The sequence below is a fragment of the Rhododendron vialii genome, chromosome 13a, assembly GCF_030253575.1.
Source record: "Rhododendron vialii isolate Sample 1 chromosome 13a, ASM3025357v1".
Lineage (NCBI taxonomy): Eukaryota > Viridiplantae > Streptophyta > Magnoliopsida > Ericales > Ericaceae > Rhododendron > Rhododendron vialii.
In genome coordinates, this window is record NC_080569.1 from 10,535,250 (window position 1) to 10,555,388 (window position 20,139).

Here is a 20,139-nt window from a genome sequence, read left to right on the forward strand (position 1 = left end):
AGATGCATCATGCATATCCACCCAAACACAGTTTCGACTGATCAGACCCCAAAAAAATCACCTCTCTCTCTTTCTCACCACTTTTTTACCCTTTTTATCAATTAAACTCAAAATTTAAATAAAAACTCATCAAAACACATTTTACTCTTTGATTCAAAGTTATGGAGTATGTTTTTTCAGACAACTAAACATGTTGGCGTTGCATGATTGGGCTCCGGATAGTGTCATTGTTCTCGTATCATTGCAAGGATTACAATGGCGAGGTTGCGGAGCTTGAATGCGCCTCGTGTGATAAATGGCTTGTGGATTGTTGTTTTTCAAGAGCATATATTGCTTTTACGAACAATTTGACATTGGATCGCAACTTGTATGGCTTTCCTGAGTGATGAGACAAAATGGGGTATCACCATTTACCATACTCACAACTCGGTAGTTTTCACATTATCTATGACTAGTGCTTGCCCAAGTCTACGACACTACGCACTTCGGTTGGAATTGTCCATGTCTAAGGCACTTGCTGCTAGTGGCTCAAATACTAAATCGATTCATTAGTGTGTAGTATGTGATCTTCTTCTTAATGGCACGAAAAAAAATTACTCATACTTACGACACTCCCCAACTAAATTTTTATGTTAACTACAAAAAAAAAAAACTATCAATTTACGTATAGGATTTTGGAATTGAAAGATCGGTGGCATTTGTGCAATTATTATAAAAAATGTGAGCACTTACATTACATTTGTAAAGTGTCTTTGCACAATTACTACAAAGAATGTGGACACTTACATTACATTTGCAAAATTCCTTGTTAATCATTAGATCAAATAAATTTCAGTCATTCTTTCAAATTGTATTTGTGTAGTTCTCACACTCAAACACAAGTTAGATTGATGATTATGTGTTGAAATTGAACGATTGACTTAAAAGTCACATATCGTCACTTTACGCACATTCATTATAGATAACACTTGCATCCTTTGTTTTACCTCAACTTATGGTACAAGGTTGTTGATGCTTATCCTCTAGTTTCATCATTGATTCCTTAGTGGGGAAAAAAGGGGTTTACGACCTGTGTTTCTTTTACTTCCACACAACAATGTTTATAGTCACCATTCGAAGTCTATAGTCATATTTATTGTTCATCTTTGCTTCAATAAACGTATTTAGTTCACGTAATAACAATTGATGTCCATTCAATTTATCTTTTATTTAGCGTGAATTAGTTGACAGAGATAGGAAATGAGCGGTACAAATCACCATTTTGAGTCCAAAATAATCCCGGCCCCAAAAATTAAAAAAATTATTAAATATTTATGGACACTGCCAAATGGTGCTTCAAACTTTTTTTCCATCACATACTTTTATGATTTTCATTAAAAAAAATATGTGAAATCTACACAAATGTGCAATAAGATAAAAGAAGAGCGTGGGAGACAGGGCCATGGAATAATCACTACAAAAAGTTGGTCGGTCCATAGTGCACAGATGAAAGTCAGAGGAGCATTGTCCCTTCTCATCAGAATCTAAGCTTGTACAACGTCGTTTTCCATCAACGAACTGCAAGGTCATTGCAGTGATCTTTTTATGTCCACCATTTTGTACGAATAATTTCCAAATCGAGACCCACCCTAAAACCCTCTCTCAATCGCACCCGTCAATCAATTCCCACCGAAATCCTTGCCTCTTTCACCTCCCAACCCTCCCCTCAGGAATTCAAAATCTAAGGTTTTTCTATCTGCCCAAACTTCGCCCCCTGATTACCCTGAGCCGAATTCTTGATTTCGCACCAAACCCCACTTTTGGTAAAGCTAGGGTTCTGCGATCCCCAATCCATTACTGGTTTATTTATTTCAAATCTGGGCTCCCCTCTAATAAGGAAAAGTATAGCTTTTCATTTTTTTATTTATGTTTCTATGAGCTGGAGCTAGGGTTTTCAAATCTCTGTCGCCACTGGTGGTGGGTTTGGAGCAGTGAAGTGTGGGGTGCAAGATTTGTTGTTGTTGTTGTCGTTGTTGTTGTTGTAAATTAGGAGCTGGAGTTCCCTTGATGTCGGCGTTGAACCGTAACGGCATATGTTTGAGCAACTGTTTCTTGCATTTCTCTGAATGGCATCCCTTGGAATAGCGAAGGGAGTTGGGGCTTGGAGCTACAAGCCTTCATAAACCAGGTATATACAGCTAAGCTTTACTAAATTTAGCTTTTCCACTTTAATCTGCATTTAGCTGGAAAACCCAGATTACCAATATTTCCATTTTTTAAGCTTGATTCTTAATATGGAATTAGCTGGAAAACCCAGATTACCTATATTTCCTTTTTCAAGTTTGATACTTTATCTGTCATAAATGACATTATCTGGAGGAGGGTTGATATCTTTGGAATTGGTGTTAATGTAAGGTATATTGTCTTGTTCAGGTTTTGGGACAAGTATTGTCACCTTTTGTTTTGGCTGTGAATTTCAATTGAAGCTTCTTATGTTTGGTAAGAACTGTTTGTTTGCGAGAGTGATCCAGATGGGCTGTTGTGGTTGTTTTGGATTTTCATCCCCAAGGAAACCAAGGCGCGGTGCAGGCATGGGCAACCACGCGTCGCAGGAGTTGTTGCTGGATGAAGAACTAGAAGATGTGGACGATTGTTCGTATAATGGTGATTTTACTGAAACTGGGCACGGAGATGATGGGGAGACAAAAAGTCCTACCAAACGTTCTGAAGAGATTATCTTGTATAGAACACAACGTGGATTGATTTGTAGGCAATTTCCTGTTAAGGAAACGCACCAACTTATTCGCTCAGAGGTAACTACTGGGGTGCAATTAGCTTCTATGTTGTTTATTTAAACCTTTTACTGCTCATTTCATGCGTATCAGGAAATTAATTTTCAGTGTGCTATTTTTTGTCCTTCAATATGTTTATTGTCTTGGCTTATGCAGTCATGTCTGCATAAACTATAAAGATTGAAGAACCCTCTCGAAATTCGTAGCTACTGAATTTTCTTCATGGATCGATTTTCATTTTATTTTTAATCTTTTAATCTATGGATAGGTCGTCCATGACTTGCTTCACATTTGATTGTATAACAAATATTAAATATCTTAATTTCAGAGACAAAAATTTTAGAATATCTCCCCAATGATCTGTATGTTCTTCTACTTCATCTGGTCGATGACGTCAGCATGCCACTGAATGTTTTCTTTCATCTAGGATAATGTCTATGAATCACTTATGCAGCTTTATATAACCGAACAACTTCCAAGTATTTTTGACATTTCGATTATTTCGGTTAATCATATCAATCCACTGCGAAGTATGTTATGAAAGTATTTCTAAGTTGTCACCTGAGGGTCTTGTGGAGCGAAAAGGAATATAGAGTGTATCTGCCCGGCCCTATTGATTAGTTAGTTGTTAAAAACCTATGATGCGGGATACATATCCTTCCTACGATTTGTTTAGTCTCCTCCCAAAAATGATACGTATCCCGTCCTGGATCCTTTTTGCATAGGAATCCTTCGATAGGATGATGTATCCAACCATACATTCGTGTGTCCCAATTCAATACGTATCCCACGATTACTTATCGTAGAAAAGTGATAATCATATTATACGAAGCGGAACACCGAACCCATTTCTAAATCGTTTGATCTAATGATTGCGACATTCAAACCATTTTCAAAAGACCAAAAATCAATCCATTAGAGATCAAATAAAAGAAAGAACGTATTTCGTGCATGTTTTGCATGAATCAGATACAGGCTCTTCTTCTCTTCTCTTGATCAAGGCACCGTAAAGCCTTCGCTTGGGAAACTCAAAATTTGACATCCTAAAAACTTATCTTCCGTATATAAAACACTTATTTTCATATATAGAGCAGGTTTTACTATTGTACTGTAAATTTGTAATTAGGTATAACTAACTTTTAATTGTATATTAGCTTTCGTTAACATATCCTACAATATGCAATATGCATCTCGATATGATTCATAAAATAAAAAACGATACACTATACATCTCCCTATTTGATGTCTCCATTAATGTCTTGTTTTTTGGTAGTAATTATGCTATCTAGCTGTATTCTTTTTGTCATGCTTTCCTGGCTGGTTCTGGCGTTTAGTGAAACACAAACCAAATCAAACCAAGCTAAGCTTTATGCGCCAATAAATTGGGATTACATTATTCTGTTGGAGAAACAAAGTGGAACAGTGTTTATCAAGATTGGCCAATTGAAGCTAAACCCAATCCTGTTTGCAGGCATGCTTCCTTGTTTCATGTGAATGCTTATAGCCTTGTTTATAGTGATAAACCTGCATTTTACGTCGTGGGCTAGTAGATGCTAAAACCTTTATCTGCATGCATGAGTGATTATCAGATGTATTGAAAAAAGGCATGGTGGAGTACTAATAGGTTTTTGGGTACATCATCAGGATGAACGTGGGAACAAGATGGTAAATGAGTATGTTCGAGAATGGAAGATTGGTTCTGGTAGCTATGGAAAAGTGGTAAACATACATCTAGATGGTTTTCTCTTAGATCTTACTTGCTACAGGAACTTATTCTTACTGTGGTGTACTTGATAATGCAACAGGTTCTTTATCGTAGCAGTGTCGATGGGAAGCATTATGCAATTAAGGTAGTCTTTTCATTAAGTAGGTATATGTGTGTTGCGAAAGATATTTGTGTTGTTTAAGGTTTTATAGCCTTGTCATTCATGTCTAGATATAAAATCAGATATGGCTCATGTTGCCATAGGAAAGAATGAATGAATGGAATGGTTTTGAACTTAAGTAGCCCAAAAAGATTTCTTGAGCTTATCATACTCATTTGTTTGGGGTTAGTGGGCATTGAGCAGTTTTAGTTATTAAAATAGGATTTTCTTTGTTTTGTACCTTTACTGATTTTTATAGGACAATGGTACAGAAAATTAAGACCTAATAATTGCATTTGTCTAATTTTATCTTGCAGGCATTTCACAAGTCTCATTTGTTAAAATTGCGAGTAGCACCTTGTGAAACTGCCATGTCTGATGTTCTACGGGAGGTATATTTTATCATGCGCTTTGTTTTTCTTTTCCCTTTTTCCTTCTTATAGACATGGCCCATGCCCTTTGGTATCCAGCTTGTTCAACTTTTGTCAGAATTTCTCTTTAACTCCATCAAACATGGGTGGTAATGACTGAAATCATCTGAAACGCACCACTGACTGACTTGCATATTGATTGGATATGGACACTTTAGAACTTGCAGTAGCCTATAACAGGTACCGTTCACTTTTGAAGGGTTTGTTCATCAATTACAGCTTAGGTGGATAGGGTAGTGACGGTTGAGTTGTTATCAGTTAGCGTAATGGCGAATATCAGAATCAGAAGATCTTTGACATGGAAAGTAGTTCTTCTATGAACTATGGGCAATAGCTTATTAGCAAATTAGAAAACTTGATCACATAGTTTGAGAAGCCAAAATAATACATGAATTCTTTCAAATATCCATGAGTTATAGAAACTAGATCGAGTATAATATAAAAATCTGAGGGATATGTTTGGGTATAGGTTTTCATACTTCTGATAGAACCATTGGTATAAATTCGATAGAGTTTTCGAGAACAAAAGGAACTTTATTTCTTAGGTGTCAATATGGAGCATGGAACCTATTTGGTCGATATGGTCCGGGCTTAATTTCCCTTTAGCTTGAAAACACAGGCAGTTTTGGTCCTAAAATTTATTTCCTGGTGGTATTTCTTTCTTGTCATGTTTGAAGTTCTATTTTGATTTTGTTAATCCTTTTGTTTTTCAGGTCTTAATCATGAAAATGTTGGAACATCCGAATATAGTCAATCTCATTGAGGTGATCGATGATCCTACCACAGATCACTTCTACATGGGTATTTTTTGTTCTTAACCATCTGAATATGTTTCTTGGTTGATGCATCTCCATGCTGGCTATTTGTCTTTTGTTTTTTTCATTCTTATTTTCATTTGTGTAATATTTATGTGTCCAAGACTCCAAAATGTGATCTCCATCTCACTCCATGATTATAAATTTTGGAGATTGTGGAAATTGCTTTGAGTTTGATTGTGAATAATTCTTTCATTTGCTCAGTTCTTGAATATGTGGAAGGCAAGTGGGTCTGCGACAGTGAGCTAGAAGAAAACAAAGCACGGAAGTACTTCCGGGACATAGTTTCTGGGTTGATGTATCTCCATGCTCATGTATGAGACCAATTTGTCGCTTTTTTCTTTTCCCCTTTCCTAATCAACATAAGCGCCCCTTTATTTTCCATGTTCCGTTGTGTTCATATGCTCTTAGCTATTGCCATTTTATGGGCCTTGGGTGAACAGTGACGTTGTTCAGAACTTAATGGTCCGAAAATGAGAAATATTTGCTTACTAATATTAATCTCATTTACAGATGCCAATTGATTTGATTGAAGTTGCAGTTCATCAGGCATAACCCAGATTTGGGAATAGAAAATTGGTGTTTATGCTTGTCAAAGTTTTGTTGCCTTGTTGGATAACATGGATTATTTATGGTCTCTCATTGATGTTAGTCATTGGCAGTGGGAAACTAGTGTGTAAATCAACTCCCTGGTTTAATAGTTTTTTGTTTAACAACCATGAATTTTAATGCCAAGAAGTGTTCATTGGGATGAACAAAAAAAAGGTTTCTGATGCCATGCGTGACTGACTTTATATGTTTTGTGCTTCCACTATAAAGTTTTGGAAGGACTAGTTCCTTATTTTGGTGCTCAAGCTGTACCAACTTGTCACCTCTCTGGCTGGATTTCGTACGTACTGGAAAATTGTATTCTCTAAAAGACATTGCGAGTAAGACTGGGTGATATTAATGTCTTTGGCTACGGGATCTGCAAATCTGTCTGCTATATGTAGTCTATCTACTTTTGCTTGTGAGGAGGTGCTTAATTATTGATTCTTAGTCTATAAATTCCGTATAGCAATGCTGCGAGATAGATTATACTTAACTGCGACTTGAGATTAAATTATAAGATTCACTTTTAGCCCAAAGGCACTAACTACTCTGTAGCGTTTTTAATTGTAGACGTGCATTTCCTGTAATTTTTACGGATTGTGTTCTCTGCTCTGTAGTTGCATCAAATTTATGTATTTATACCTTTCTTAAGTAAACGATATACACTTGGGCTGGAGGTAAATTACATTTTAAAATGCAGACCTCTCACCAGAAAAGGATTCGCTATAGATTCCCTGTCTGCTTTGCCCTTTCTGTGAACTAACATGGTATGGATTTTGTTTCTTCCCAACAGAATATTGTCCACGGGGATATTAAACCTGATAATCTATTGGTCACTGCTGCTGGCACAGTGAAGATTGGCGATTTCAGTGTCAGCCAAGTTTTTGAGGTATTGATCTCTGCTTCAACCATGATCGAAATAATCGCATGTATATTTTATGGTCTTTTCAAGTAATGATATGCTCTGAAGTTGGAATTTTCATCTTGTTACCTGTCGCTTCAGTTGATTCTGGATTATTTTTTTTTGTTTCTTCTTCAAATCTAAAATGATGAATTTAAGGCTGAAACAAATCTGAAAATCTGAGCGCAGCTCTGATCACGGTTGAGAGCAGCCTTTTGATGGACGATCCTTGCTTGATCATAACTCGAGCTTATAAACTTGAGTGTTTGGCTTAATATGTGTTCTCTAGGAGTTATATTAAACTATTAAAGAAACCAAGACTTGATCTCAGAGGCATTGTTGAGCTTGGTCAAGGAGAAAAATGACCCAAGTTGACTTTATTGTGGAGCAGGATGGATTCGGTCTGCACAGGGACTTTTGTATCTCAAATTGTGCATGGCTTGACCTCCTATGCTCTGGGACTTACTTGGCAAGTAGTTCTTGTTTCAAGTCCTTTTTTGCCGGTCAGTTATTTGTCAAAATATGGTGAATTGACTATCATTTTATGCCAACTGCAGAAAAGACTGTTGAGAGATTTCGGTTTAGGTCAGACACTCTGTACTTAGTAACTTTATTTCTTCTCATGGAGCTAAACATGATTTTTGTTGCAATTCTATGTCGGTCTCTAGGAAAGCATCTTGTTTCGATCATTTTTTTCAGTTTGCGCCGCACAACGACTAGCAAAATGATAAGCTTGTCTTCATTTGCAGGATGAAAATGATGAGCTTCGTCGTTCTCCTGGAACTCCTGTTTTCACTGCACCAGAGTGCTGTTTAGGTCAGAGATCTCTATGCATATATTATGAATGGAATATACTTTTGCAAATATATGTGCCTCAGCTTGTGGATTTTTTATCTGATTAACAGGTCTAACATACGGTGGCAAAGCTGCTGACACATGGGCCGTGGGAGTTACTTTGTACTGTATGGTATTTGGTAAATACCCATTTCTAGGAGACACATTGCAGGATACATACGATAAGGTATTGTGATAATCGCTTATATTACTGCAGTTGTCATCATTTATTTTTTGTTCTTAATAATTAGAATCCCCATAGTAGTCTTTAGTGTATGAACCGCCAGTGGTCTAACCAGATAATCTTTGCACAGATTGTTAATGACTCTTTAGATCTTCCTGATCAAATGAATCCCATGCTGAAGAACTTAATAGAGGGGATACTCTGCAAAGGTCAGTTTTCCATATTCCAGGTGGTCGTGTCCGATCTTTACTTCCTCAGCCTATATTTCCATTTTCTTTTAGACTGTGCGTGGATATTGGACTTGTGAAGGGAAATAAAAGATACGGGGTTCTACTTCGTTGTCTTTTTCTTTTTTCCGTGTAATGAAGGAGAATCCCTAACCTTCTCTTGTTCCTCTATTATCTCCCCAAATCAAAGGTTCATATGTAGCCTTAAGTTGTAGTTGGATCACGGATTTTATTAAGGGTTTATGCAGGGCTGGCCCAAGGGATTTGGATGCCCAAGAATTAAACTACAATGATAGAAATGTTTCTTTATATTGCTACTTTAGACGTTATAATGCATGTTGATTGCTTTGTCACCAGCGGCCAAAGTGGTTGGCTTGAATTCTACTTGACTTGGTTTTAAAACCTGGCAGTTCAATAGGCATTATTTTTTGCGAAAAAACATTTCAAAAGAAAAGGCTGCACAGAAAACTTGAACTCGGATGCTCCACATGGACTAAATCAACTTATCACTGAGCTAGCAAAGACATTTGTGTTATAAAACGAACAAATAATATATATACTAATTTACAAATAATATTGGAGTGCCCCTAAAATTTGAATTTTTTGGATGCCGGAGGACCTGGGCCGGCCCTGGGTTTATGGAAGGAAAAAGATAGAAGACAATGAAGTAATAGAACCCAGGTTTTCCTTGCCATTTCCCGTTCCTTTCTTGAATTTTTCAAAGAATCCATTATCAAGCACAGACATTGATTGGAATTTTGTTTTCCCTTGTCCTTGTTGAAAACTCTGTTTATGCAGACCCAAGAGAGAGGATGACATTAGAGGCTGTTGCGGAGCATCCCTGGTTCATTGGAGAAGAAGGGCCTATCCCTCAGTACTTGTGCTGGTGTAAGCGTAAGAAGTTGCAGTCAGAAGGAGCCAATGGTGGCATGATTCATCATCAAGCTCATACTGACGACACTGATTAACTTTATTATGGATTTGTTTTTCGTTTAGTTTTCTCGGATTTGTTTTTTATATGGTCGCAAAGCTAGGGTTTTGTACCCCGGCCAATGAAGTAAACATGTGTAGAGCTATGCAGAAGGGCAATATTTAAGTATAGATTTTCGAAAGTAAGGAAAAGTTATTCAATGCCCTTGGGCACCTCCACGTGGTGTCCTAAGGCCTCATTTCACCACACATTTTGGTGTCGGACCCAAAATAAGTGTGTAGGCTTCATTCAATGTGTGGTTGAAAAGGGCCCGTGGCACCATGTGATGGAGCCCCAGGCATTGAATAATCTCTTGAAAGTAAGAGAGGTTTGAGAGGTGGTTGACTATCTGACAAACGCTGGTAGTTGTCTTTTTATCTGACATATACGCTAGGGAAGATTATACAGGGCATGCTTTCCCAATTTCTTTTTATCAGATTTTTGAGGGGTTTTTTTTGTGTGTGTGTTCTAGCTTGTAAACAAACAGAAGATCTGTTGGAGAATTAAGTTTTCTGGCTTTTGGCCTTTTATATTTGACTGAAGATTTTCTTGTGTTTTTTTTTTTTGAATGGCGAAAAAGATTTTCTTCTTGTTGTCTGATATCTCCGTTCTTCCATATAGAAAGTGGAAGTAGTATGACTGCTGTTTACTTAGCCCCAGGGCTATCGCCATGTGTTACAGGTTCTTTCTCCATGCGCATAAAGGGGATGTGGCAATGTTCCAGGGGCATAGAATAATTTTTCCTCGCTGCTATTGAACATTAGCCACTTTGTTTACTTTGTAGAAGTTGTTTTAACTTTTGTCTGCTAGAAAACAAGTTCAATTGGACTTTTGTATTGTACTGTCTAAATTAAGAAAATTGGCTTGTTTTTATTTTCCATGAGCACTTTTTCAGTATTCAAAGGATTTTATTCAATCATAATTTTATTTTTATGATTTCTTTTGTCGAGACGAGTCAATAATTCATAAAAATCAGACGCAAAACTAACACATGAATTTTTTTTTTTTTTTTTGAATAAGGACTAAAAAAAAACCCATTTGGTTTATTCGCCAATTTGGCTTTAGGCATGTTTTGGCTTAATAATTGTTAGATTTTTTTGGTCCTTATTTAAATTTTTTCACATTTACTATATATGCTTTAATTATTTTGTGAATTATTGATTCGTATCGATAGGAGGAATCTAAAAAGTAAATAATTATTTGTCAAACTAATTTTTTTAATAAAAACAAAAAAAATTCAAAAAGTATGTACGGAGTATGTTTTTTATTATTGTTGTCTATAGTAAACTTTTTAAAATTTTAATCATATTTTTTTACTTATTAAATTCTTCTCATCGAAACAAAAAAATAATTTACAAAAATTTGAAACAAAATTTTTAAATGCTGGAGCATTTTTTTAATAAAAATAAAATATAATCTGACCCAATTATTAAGCTAGAAAACAATCCTTTTCGTATGAAGTTTAGGTTCCGTTTCAGAAATCTTCTTAAAAAATAAGCAGCTTATTTCAAATTTTCAAATTAAAAAAAAAACAAAAAAATAATAATTTTTCAATTTTTTTTTGCATCGTATAAAAGATCTTATCAAGATCTTCCAGAAAGATCTTCTCGATGAGATTTTTTAAACAAGATTTATATTGCATATTTTTTAAATTTTAATAAAATTATAATTTTTAAACTTGAAATTGCCTTCTTAAAAAAAAAATAAGGGCGTAATTTTTTTTAATAGAATGGAGCCTTAACCGACAAATGCACACGAGTTAAACCAATTACTCTAGTATACTGATACTATACTGGAACCAAAACGAAACTGAAGTACAGTTTTAACTTCTATCAATGGCGGCATCTTCAGATGACCAAGCGCCACCCTCAGAAACCCTAAACCCTACCGTCGAACACTCCCTCCTCACCAACGATGGCCACGATTCCCCCGTCCCACCACACCAACCGCCCCCGGAACAGTCACAGCCGTCCAATGCCCCATCAACGGACGCTGATGAAGCAGGCGAGAAGCGAAAGAGAGTGGACACTGAAGATCATCCTATGTGGAAGACGAGCCTCTGCTCTTACTTCCGTCGCTCGGAAGGGTCGTGTAGCCACGGGGACGGGTGCCGGTACGCCCACGGGGAGGAGGAGCTCCGGCCCAGACCCGGTAACACGTGGGACCCGACGTCGGAACGGGCCAAGAAGATGTTGAAGTCGGAGAATGGAGAGAACTCGAAGGCGGCGGAAGAAGGAGGAGGAGGAGGAGGGGATGTTATGATGATGACAGACGCCCTCGACGGCGACGTTTTGGACGGCGCTTTGGCGAAGTGCTTGGTGAATCTCCCGATGAAGTGGTCTTCTGACAATTTGCGGACTTTTCTCAGTGATCAGGTGTTTTTTTTTTTTTTGTGCCTTTTTTGGAAATTGGGTTGATCAATTTTTGTTTGTTACTGACAAGATAATGATACGAATTGAAGTTGCAATGGAAGGTACACTGGGTAGTTTATCGTAAGGAGTTGGAAAATGCTTTGGATACGATGTGTGTGTAGGGGTTAGCATCTCCAGGCCTTGCAAATTTGAGTAAAAAGCTTCATTTGGTATGGAGCACTCCATTGGGCAAAGTCAAATCTAAACATAAATTCGAGTAAAAGCTTCATTAATGACATACTTGTAAATTTGAGGGGGAGGAAATGACATTCACAAATTTGAGTAAAGATTGGAGTCTGCCTTGATTTGGTTAAAAATTTGAGTAAAACTCAATGTGATATGAGTTAGTCGAGGGTTGGAGTGAGTTTTGGGGGCTTTTACTCAAATTTTGGTTATGAGTGTAAAATTGAGTAAGGATGGAGATGGTTTCAGGCGTTCAGTGTATGTGGGTTCCATGTGCAGTGGACGACTTCCACTTCAGACACATTTGTGTGTCCGTAGCACCCCTACAAGGGGTTTGGCTTGGTGGGGGGGGTGGGGGGGATGAGACAACAACCAAACGCCTCATCCCTAATGTTCCAAGAGCTTTGGGGCATTGGAAGTTTGTCTGGTCTATAACCTTAGGTCCCAGTGTTAGTCAAGGTGCGAGCAAGCTTGTTCGGAACAGGTTTTTAATTTTTTTTTTCCTTGCTGAATGACTATATTCCACTAACGTTAATTATTCGGAGTAACGTGATATGCATCACTTAGTTATCTATCCTTACAATATAAGCGAGGAGTTTTTCCGTTGTAGTTTCGGATCGCAAATTAGATATCAATCCCGTTAAATAAAAAATCACGGCAGATAAGTAAGTCGGCGAACACGACCGACATATACAAGAGTCCACAGCTTTGCTTGCTATTTCCACGTAGGGTACCAATTAGCATGAGTTTTTAAAACCAACAGAATGTTGAACTGCACAAAAGACCCTTCTGATACAGTAATGCACCACATGAGCTCTACGTTGTATATCCGAAGTCACACAATTCATGTGCACGTGCACGCACAAGAGCGCAATATTATTATGTGGCGTATTAAATCCTGCATAAAAAAATAACGGCTCAATGAAAGCTAACTTGATAGTCTCTACAAAGAAACCGATGGAAGCAATCAAGATTAGTAACGAAGGAGATTGAATATACTAAATAATGAGTCTGACTGTGGGGTCCTACATTAAAGTGTAGATGCAAAGTGATGACTTATATAACTGTATTAGAGTCCACCGAAATAAGCAAAGGGAGAAATTGAAACATTCACAATATTCGCCACGTTTGAGTAATGAAAGTATGATAAAAAATGATGGACACTGATGATTTTTGAAAAAATCTTACTAATCAACAAAAGCAGCTGTTAACTTTTACCAAATGCGTATATGCATTATTTCAACTAAATTTTACCGATGATAGATGGTGACGGGTATCGAGCACGTGCTGAGCGCTAGTCTGCTAAAATGTGACAATGATTATTCATAATTCATAACATACATGCAAGAAGTTGTCAAAGAGGGAAATTTGTCTAAAGCCGATTGCTTGAAGGTTTTTTTTTGTTTGTTTGTTTGTTCTGTGAGTTGATGAAATTGTTTCATTCCCAGGGAATAGACTATAAATCGGCCAAGAAAAAGAAAGGCATGTTGGTCGGTTTTGTGAATTTTGAAAGTGCGGAACAAGTGAAAAGAGCAATGGAGGTATCTTTAACTCTACTTAGGAATATACCTAATCCCCAGAATTTCACAATAACTTTTCCAGCTAGATTTCTTATATGCCATTGTCATAGGAGCTCGATGGAACGTCTGTTGGCAACAAGATTTTAAAGGTTGCAGATGTTGTTCCCCGATCATTTGAAAAGAACTTTACTCAACAAAATATGAATTCAACATCAATTGCTGAGAATGATGAGGTACTTGCGTCTTCAAATGGATGCGAGGATGGGGATACTATTGACAATGATGTAAAACCGGATTGCTCAAATTCAAAGTCGAGAAGTGCACGTGATGTAGTGACTCCACTTGCCTATATGCCTTATGCTGATCAACTGGAGCACAAGAAGAGCAATCTCTTGCAAATTCTCAAAAAACTTGTTAGAATTGCTCATCCTTGTTTCCTTTTTCTCTCTCTTTCTTTTTAATGTTGTAGTATGAGCATGTGCCCTTGCATATTGCTTTCTCTCAAACTAATATTTACAAAAGCTAATCCTTGAAGCTATTATTTTGTGATGAATGATGATTATTGTTGTTTCACCAATGGGCTGTAATGGCGTTTTTGTTTTCTCTCTGGCTATGCGCAGACTCGGAATGGACGTAAAGCTTGTCCAAATGGTGTTGCACTTCCCGAGTGGATTCTTAAATCTAGGGAAATAGGTACATCTCTTTTTTTTGGATATCCAGTTGAAAAGATGTCATACTGCATATTTTGCAGCATTTCATGTATTTTTCTTTTTTCAAGAAGTCCTATATCGAGTGTCTTTATTTGGGAAGTTAAAATCTTTAACTGCAACTTTGCCTCTTTCCAACTGTATTTAAGAATGGTAGAGTGTCATAGGCGATATAATGGTGGGATGTTTATCTCATAGGATAGAGAACACTAAACTGCAGGTCTATAAGAGATGCAAAATGTTCTCTTCAATATTTTACAGTTTCTTTTTATTTGAGTAGAATGAGTATGATTAGAACTCATATGGCTGCCCCAAAATATTTTAAACCCTGCAGGTGGTCTTCCATGCAAACTAGAGGGTATACTTGAATCACCAATTGTAAATGGATATCGTAACAAGTGCGAATTCTCGGTTGGAAATTCTCTACAGGGAAAACCAACTGTGGGCTTCATGCTTGGAAACTTCAGGTAGTTGTTGAATTTACCTTTTAGGATTCACGTCCTTTCATTGAACTGTTCTTTGTTTTTGTTACAAAGAAGCATCATTTGTTTCAGGGAAGGTGTGACTGCTGTTGAAGAACCTACAGACTGCCCAAATGTTTCTAGGGTAGCTTGTAAATATGCAGCAATCTTTCACGAGTTTCTACAACATTCAGACATGCCAATTTGGAACAGATTGAATAATACTGGATTCTGGCGCCAGTTAACGGTAAGTATCTGTTTAAGCATTCAACTCAAAACCAATTGGCAATGAGTGGAGAAGCCGCTCAGGTTCATATACTAGGTTTAGAGGTTTATATTTAACCACTGTGGGGCAAGCTCTAAGCCTCTAACCCTCCCCCACACGTGCAATCCCTGACTTGCACATGGAAAACAAACGATTTAACTCATTGGACAAGAATCAACTATCAATGACAAACAAAGGCGGCACCAACTATCAAATACAAATAGTCTTGTCCAAAAGTCTCTGAAAATGTTTGGATGTCATATTTAACCAATGTGGGACAAGCTCTAACAGTATCATTCACCTCCAGCTATGAGTAGTAGAAATCTATTGTCTTGTGGTATGACTGTTCTGATGCAGTACGTAAGTCATTAGCATAAAATTTTGAGTTTATTTCATTGGGTATATTGACGGGATTGAAAATTATTTGGTCCGTCTCTTGCTTTGGTTCTGTATTGTGATATCTGTCAAATATCAATAGGTTCGAGAAGGACGAAATTCAGGCAAGGGTGCTGAGGTCAAAAATTCTGAGGTCAACATTTCAGAGGTTATGCTCATTGTTCAGGTTTAGATCTCTTTAACCGACTCTTGAAGCTCAGTGTCTTCTATGCCTAGGGTCTTCTACCTCTCACCGACTGTTTAAAAGGAAATGAGAAACCAGATAAAGCATGTGAGCAGTACTGATGTTGATAAACAGATAAAGCATGTGAGCAGTTTTTTATGGGAGATAAAAGTCATGAAGCTTGATTGTGTGTTTGACCATTGGATTGTGCAGTTAACCATTACCGGAACTTTTCCTCAAAGTTTTGTATTCATTTCAAATTTCAGTTTCTTAATCTTGATGCTTAGGTTTGCACAGAGGGCTTTGACGATGCATTAGTAAACAGTGAAATTGAGAGGATGGCTCGAGCATTTGCTGTGGTTGCTTCTGCTGATTCTTCTTTACCTCGGATGGTATTGGTAGTTCAGGTACTAGCTCTGAGTACATAATTACTTGATTGGGTTGTACATTTTAATTTCTCTATTGCATAAAGGTACATGTTTCACTAGCTTTTATGTGGGTCTCTAAGAACTGATTTTATGCATAAGAAATCTCGGCTTGCATGCTGTTGTTATGGTATAAGCAAGGGTCACTTAGATTCCTTGGTTAGTGTGGAAGGGGCTGATGGCAATAAGAGATTTATCAGGAAAAAAACCCATCAGAAAAATTGATAAGTTGAAGAAAGAGAAAGGACGAGCGGGGAAACACATAATGTCTGTGTTACGTGGACACAGGTACGTTGTCAAGTATGGGTCTTGTTATCGGATTAATCTGATTCCCATTGAAAGGACTCACAGATTGAAGGACAATTTTTATTCCTTGAAATATTTCATTTGGTTTTGTTGTTTTAGACAAAGGAAAAAGTGCTTAGGGTGTTAGCTAACCCTAACACACATATTATTGATATATATAGTGTGCATGAGTACAAGTTATCTAGATGACCCAGTCATCGATATCCTGTCGTCTTCTAATTCAATGGCCTGATGCGCAAAGGGGCAGCCATAAAGATACCATCAATACTCAACTATCATTATCAACATTGTAATGAGTGCAATGCCAAGGACCACGACCTGACCACGACCACCACCCCTTGGTGTACGACACCAGGCCGAGAATCACAACCAAATCCACGGCCTCCTCAGCCCAAATCACGTCCAGAACTACCACGTCAATCTCCCCCCAACTCCCGACCACCAACAAGCCCCATGCAAATGAGAAAATCATCTACTGAAAAGTCATACAGACGTAAAATCTTACAAACAGTAATGTTGGGTCGTATGCAAACATCAGATGTGAAGAACGTCTATTACCAACATGCCATATGAACTTTGAGTCAAACTTACCAAGTCATACAAATCAATCAGATGTTGAGAGTGAACAACAATTTGAAGGAAGAGTTCTTAGGCAAAAGATTGTCGACAGGTGATGCGAACAATGAACTTCTGCATAAGATCGCCTGATGGTCTGTGAGGTGAGATGGATTGCGATGGTCGGTGACAAACGATGGGATGGATGACGACGACGGTGAATGGCGGCGGTGGTGATGGGCAGCGGGATTAAAAGAACATCAGGATTAGGGTTGGGTATACGGTAAGGGTGGCTCTGATATTATGTTGTTTGAGACAAGGGATAAAGTGGTTAGGGTGTTAACTAACCCTAACACACATTATTGAGATATATATAGTGTGTCAGTGCAAGTTACAAATTGACCAAGTTACCCTCACTCACTAATACTTAAAGGGAAAATGACGGCTAAGGACATGTTTTGATAATTAATACCTGTCAAGGACATTTTCAGCATTAACAATTGTTCTTAGCATGTCCTTGGTAGGTATTAATTATCAAAATACGTCCTGGGCTGTAATTTTCCCATACTTAAACTATTAGATATCTGAACAGTTATCTAAGACAAAATGTTGTTTACTAGTATGTCTCAGAGAGAATTCTATGCATAGTATGGTTGGGAAATGGAGTTTTGTTCATAGGTCTATGATTAGGATTGCTTGCTCCATAGATGCTTCTTGTTAGCCTCATGGAGTTTTCCTCAGAAACTTCATGCGTTTTCTAATCCTGACCATAGGGTTTGATTCACTTTTTTTTTTTTGCACTTTATGGGATTAAGGTAACAAGAGAATGGTCATGTTTATTCCATTGGAAAAATTTGCTCATGCTATTTTTAATCTTGTTCGCTTCTCCTTTTTCCTATCTTTTTTCCTAGTAGTCGGTTTGATTGTTTGATCTCACACAGGATCACAAGGGCATATCAAATGTAGCACAATTTGATGCTCCACTGCGTTCAATTCCCATTCCTAAATCAGAAAGTCACCCTGAACATGAGACAGCTAGTGATGGTGAAGAAGCCAGGATTCATGATTATATAGGCAATCTTCGGTTCTCCATATCCCCAACAGCCTTCTTTCAAGTAATATCCTCTCTCTCTCTCTCTCTCTCTCTCTCTCTCTCTCTCTCTCTCTCTCTTTATTAGTTCAATCAAAAAAACCCTTGAATTTCTCAATTCTGCAGGTCAACACTCTTGCTGCAGAGAAGCTATATTCGCTTGCTGGGGATTGGGCTGGTTTAGGTCCGGATACTCTTCTTTTTGATATATGCTGCGGGACTGGAACAATTGGCCTGACATTAGCTCACCGTGTTGGTATGGTAATGTTCGCCATTCGTCATCTGGGATTCTTTGATTTTCTTGTTTCAAAGGTGTATGATGGGACTGAACGCTTTTTCCTGTACCATTTCGTTTGGAATTAAAAAGAAACGAAGCTAAATGAGCAATAGTGATGCAGACATTTTAAGTTTTTATACAGGAGTTTTGTGTTCCCCATTTTGCCTTTCTGAGATATAATTGAGTTCAATTTTTTTTTTTACCGTCTTATCGCGAGTAGTTTATTCCTGGCCTGCTTATCTTTTCTAGGTTGTTGGCATTGAAATGAATGGTTCTGCCGTTTCGGATGCTCACAGGAATGCTGAAATTAATGGCATAAAAAACTGCAGATTTGTTTGTGCAAAGGTTAGATTTAAAATTTCTCTATCTTTCCTTGGTTAAGTCGTGAAAATGCTTGAAGCATTAAGACGAATTTGAGGTTTAAAGAAGTCTATTACTCATTTTTAATTTTCCTCCGATCTACTTGAGTTCATGATTATTAACTCGAAGTAATATTCTTTACTGGATGTCAATGAGGCAACAGGCTGAGGATGTAATGGGATCTCTTTTAAAGGAGTACCTAAATTTGCCTAAAAAACAAGATGAGATTTCCTGTTCCTCAAAGATAAACAATGATGAACCTACCAGTATTGAAGAGAACGATGATAGCGCAAGCCTCAAGCTTGGATCCAGAAATGGTAAAAGTACATCTGGGTGTCCAGATAATGGGAGCCATGGACTTGACAACCAGCCCCATAACAGTTGCCCTATGGAAAATGGTAGTCCAATGCTGCAATTCAAAAATGTTGTTGCTATTGTTGATCCTCCGCGTGCTGGACTTCATCCGACTGTAAGTGACACACTTTATGTCGTATGTTGGTTGTTAGGGGATCTATATCATTTTGTTCTGAAAATTCTTTTTATGTGTCGTATGTTGATTGTTAGGGGATCTATATCATTTTGTTCTGAAAATTCTTTTGATGCTGATATTAGTCTAACCAAAATGGATTCGTATGCAATCATATATGGTATTCAACCATTTCCGACTTTAGATTGGTGGGGGTGGATTCTTCCCATTTCCGAAGGCTTTAACTTGCAATGTTATATTCTTTCTTATTGATAATGCAGGTGATCAAAGCTCTGAGAACTCATCCACGTTTACGCAGGCTTGTGTCAGTCCTCGTACTCCATTTATTATGCTGTGTTTCTGTATAGATATTCATCTGTTGTACAAGTATAACTGTCTTATTTTTTCTTCTTCAGTTACATTTCCTGTAATCCTGAAAGCTTAGTGGCAAATGCGATTGAGCTCTGCACACCATCTGCTGATAAAACTGAGAAAGGGCAAAAGAACAACAGGGGGTGGAGGAACATGAGCAGTGCTGGTTTGGCACGGCATAGGGCCAAATCTATGCCCAACTCGGAGCCTTTCCAACCGGTTAAAGCAATGGCTGTCGATCTTTTCCCTCATACTCCACACTGTGAACTGGTAATGCTTCTTGAGAGGTAAACGAGCTAAATCTCTTCAGAGATGTCTCTTATTTGTTAAGTTTGCTTAAACTTTGCTTCCTTATTTTTCCTTATTTCTCTCTCTCTCTCTCTCCTCCCCCCCCCCCCCCCCCCCCCCCCCCCCCCCCCGCCCCCCCCCTTCTGTATCTCTTAATATAAATGCTTCATCTAGTTTATTTTAAAGCAAATTGGTCTTTAGACCTGTGTAATCATTGTATTTGTAGTTAACCAAATGCAATTTTCTAATCCTTGGAAGGATCGTGTTTTTTGCCCTCGCTTCTCTCTCTCTCTCTCTTAAACGCG

The 20,139-nt window shown here is 37.8% G+C and overlaps 2 protein-coding genes across 3 annotated transcripts; both read left to right on the forward strand.

Moving 5' to 3' along the window:
* Positions 1-1,456: 1,456 nt before the first annotated feature.
* On the forward strand, positions 1,457-10,140 carry LOC131314863 (serine/threonine-protein kinase GRIK2-like). 2 transcript variants are annotated; one of them, XM_058343762.1, is made up of 12 exons: positions 1,457-2,167; positions 2,413-2,792; positions 4,416-4,490; positions 4,577-4,621; positions 4,954-5,028; positions 5,781-5,868; positions 6,087-6,196; positions 7,267-7,362; positions 8,124-8,190; positions 8,280-8,395; positions 8,523-8,601; positions 9,418-10,140. In XM_058343762.1, the coding sequence occupies exons 2-12, from the start codon at positions 2,472-2,474 to the stop codon at positions 9,585-9,587; spliced, it is 1,242 nt and encodes a 413-aa protein (XP_058199745.1). In that variant the 5' UTR covers positions 1,457-2,167; positions 2,413-2,471; the 3' UTR covers positions 9,588-10,140. The 2 variants fall into 2 exon arrangements, with proteins under 2 accessions (XP_058199745.1, XP_058199746.1); XM_058343763.1 differs by having other exon boundaries at positions 1,523-2,167; positions 2,511-2,792.
* A 1,237-nt stretch (positions 10,141-11,377) lies between these two features.
* LOC131314418 (zinc finger CCCH domain-containing protein 24) lies at positions 11,378-19,910 on the forward strand. Its single transcript, XM_058343021.1, has 14 exons — positions 11,378-11,964; positions 13,632-13,724; positions 13,814-14,116; positions 14,324-14,396; positions 14,745-14,877; positions 14,965-15,118; positions 15,615-15,698; positions 15,983-16,102; positions 17,923-18,096; positions 18,198-18,332; positions 18,598-18,693; positions 18,872-19,177; positions 19,456-19,499; positions 19,591-19,910. Exons 1-14 carry the CDS (start codon positions 11,425-11,427, stop codon positions 19,835-19,837), a joined length of 2,502 nt encoding a protein of 833 aa, XP_058199004.1. The 5' UTR covers positions 11,378-11,424; the 3' UTR covers positions 19,838-19,910.
* The last annotated feature ends 229 nt before the right edge of the window (positions 19,911-20,139 follow it).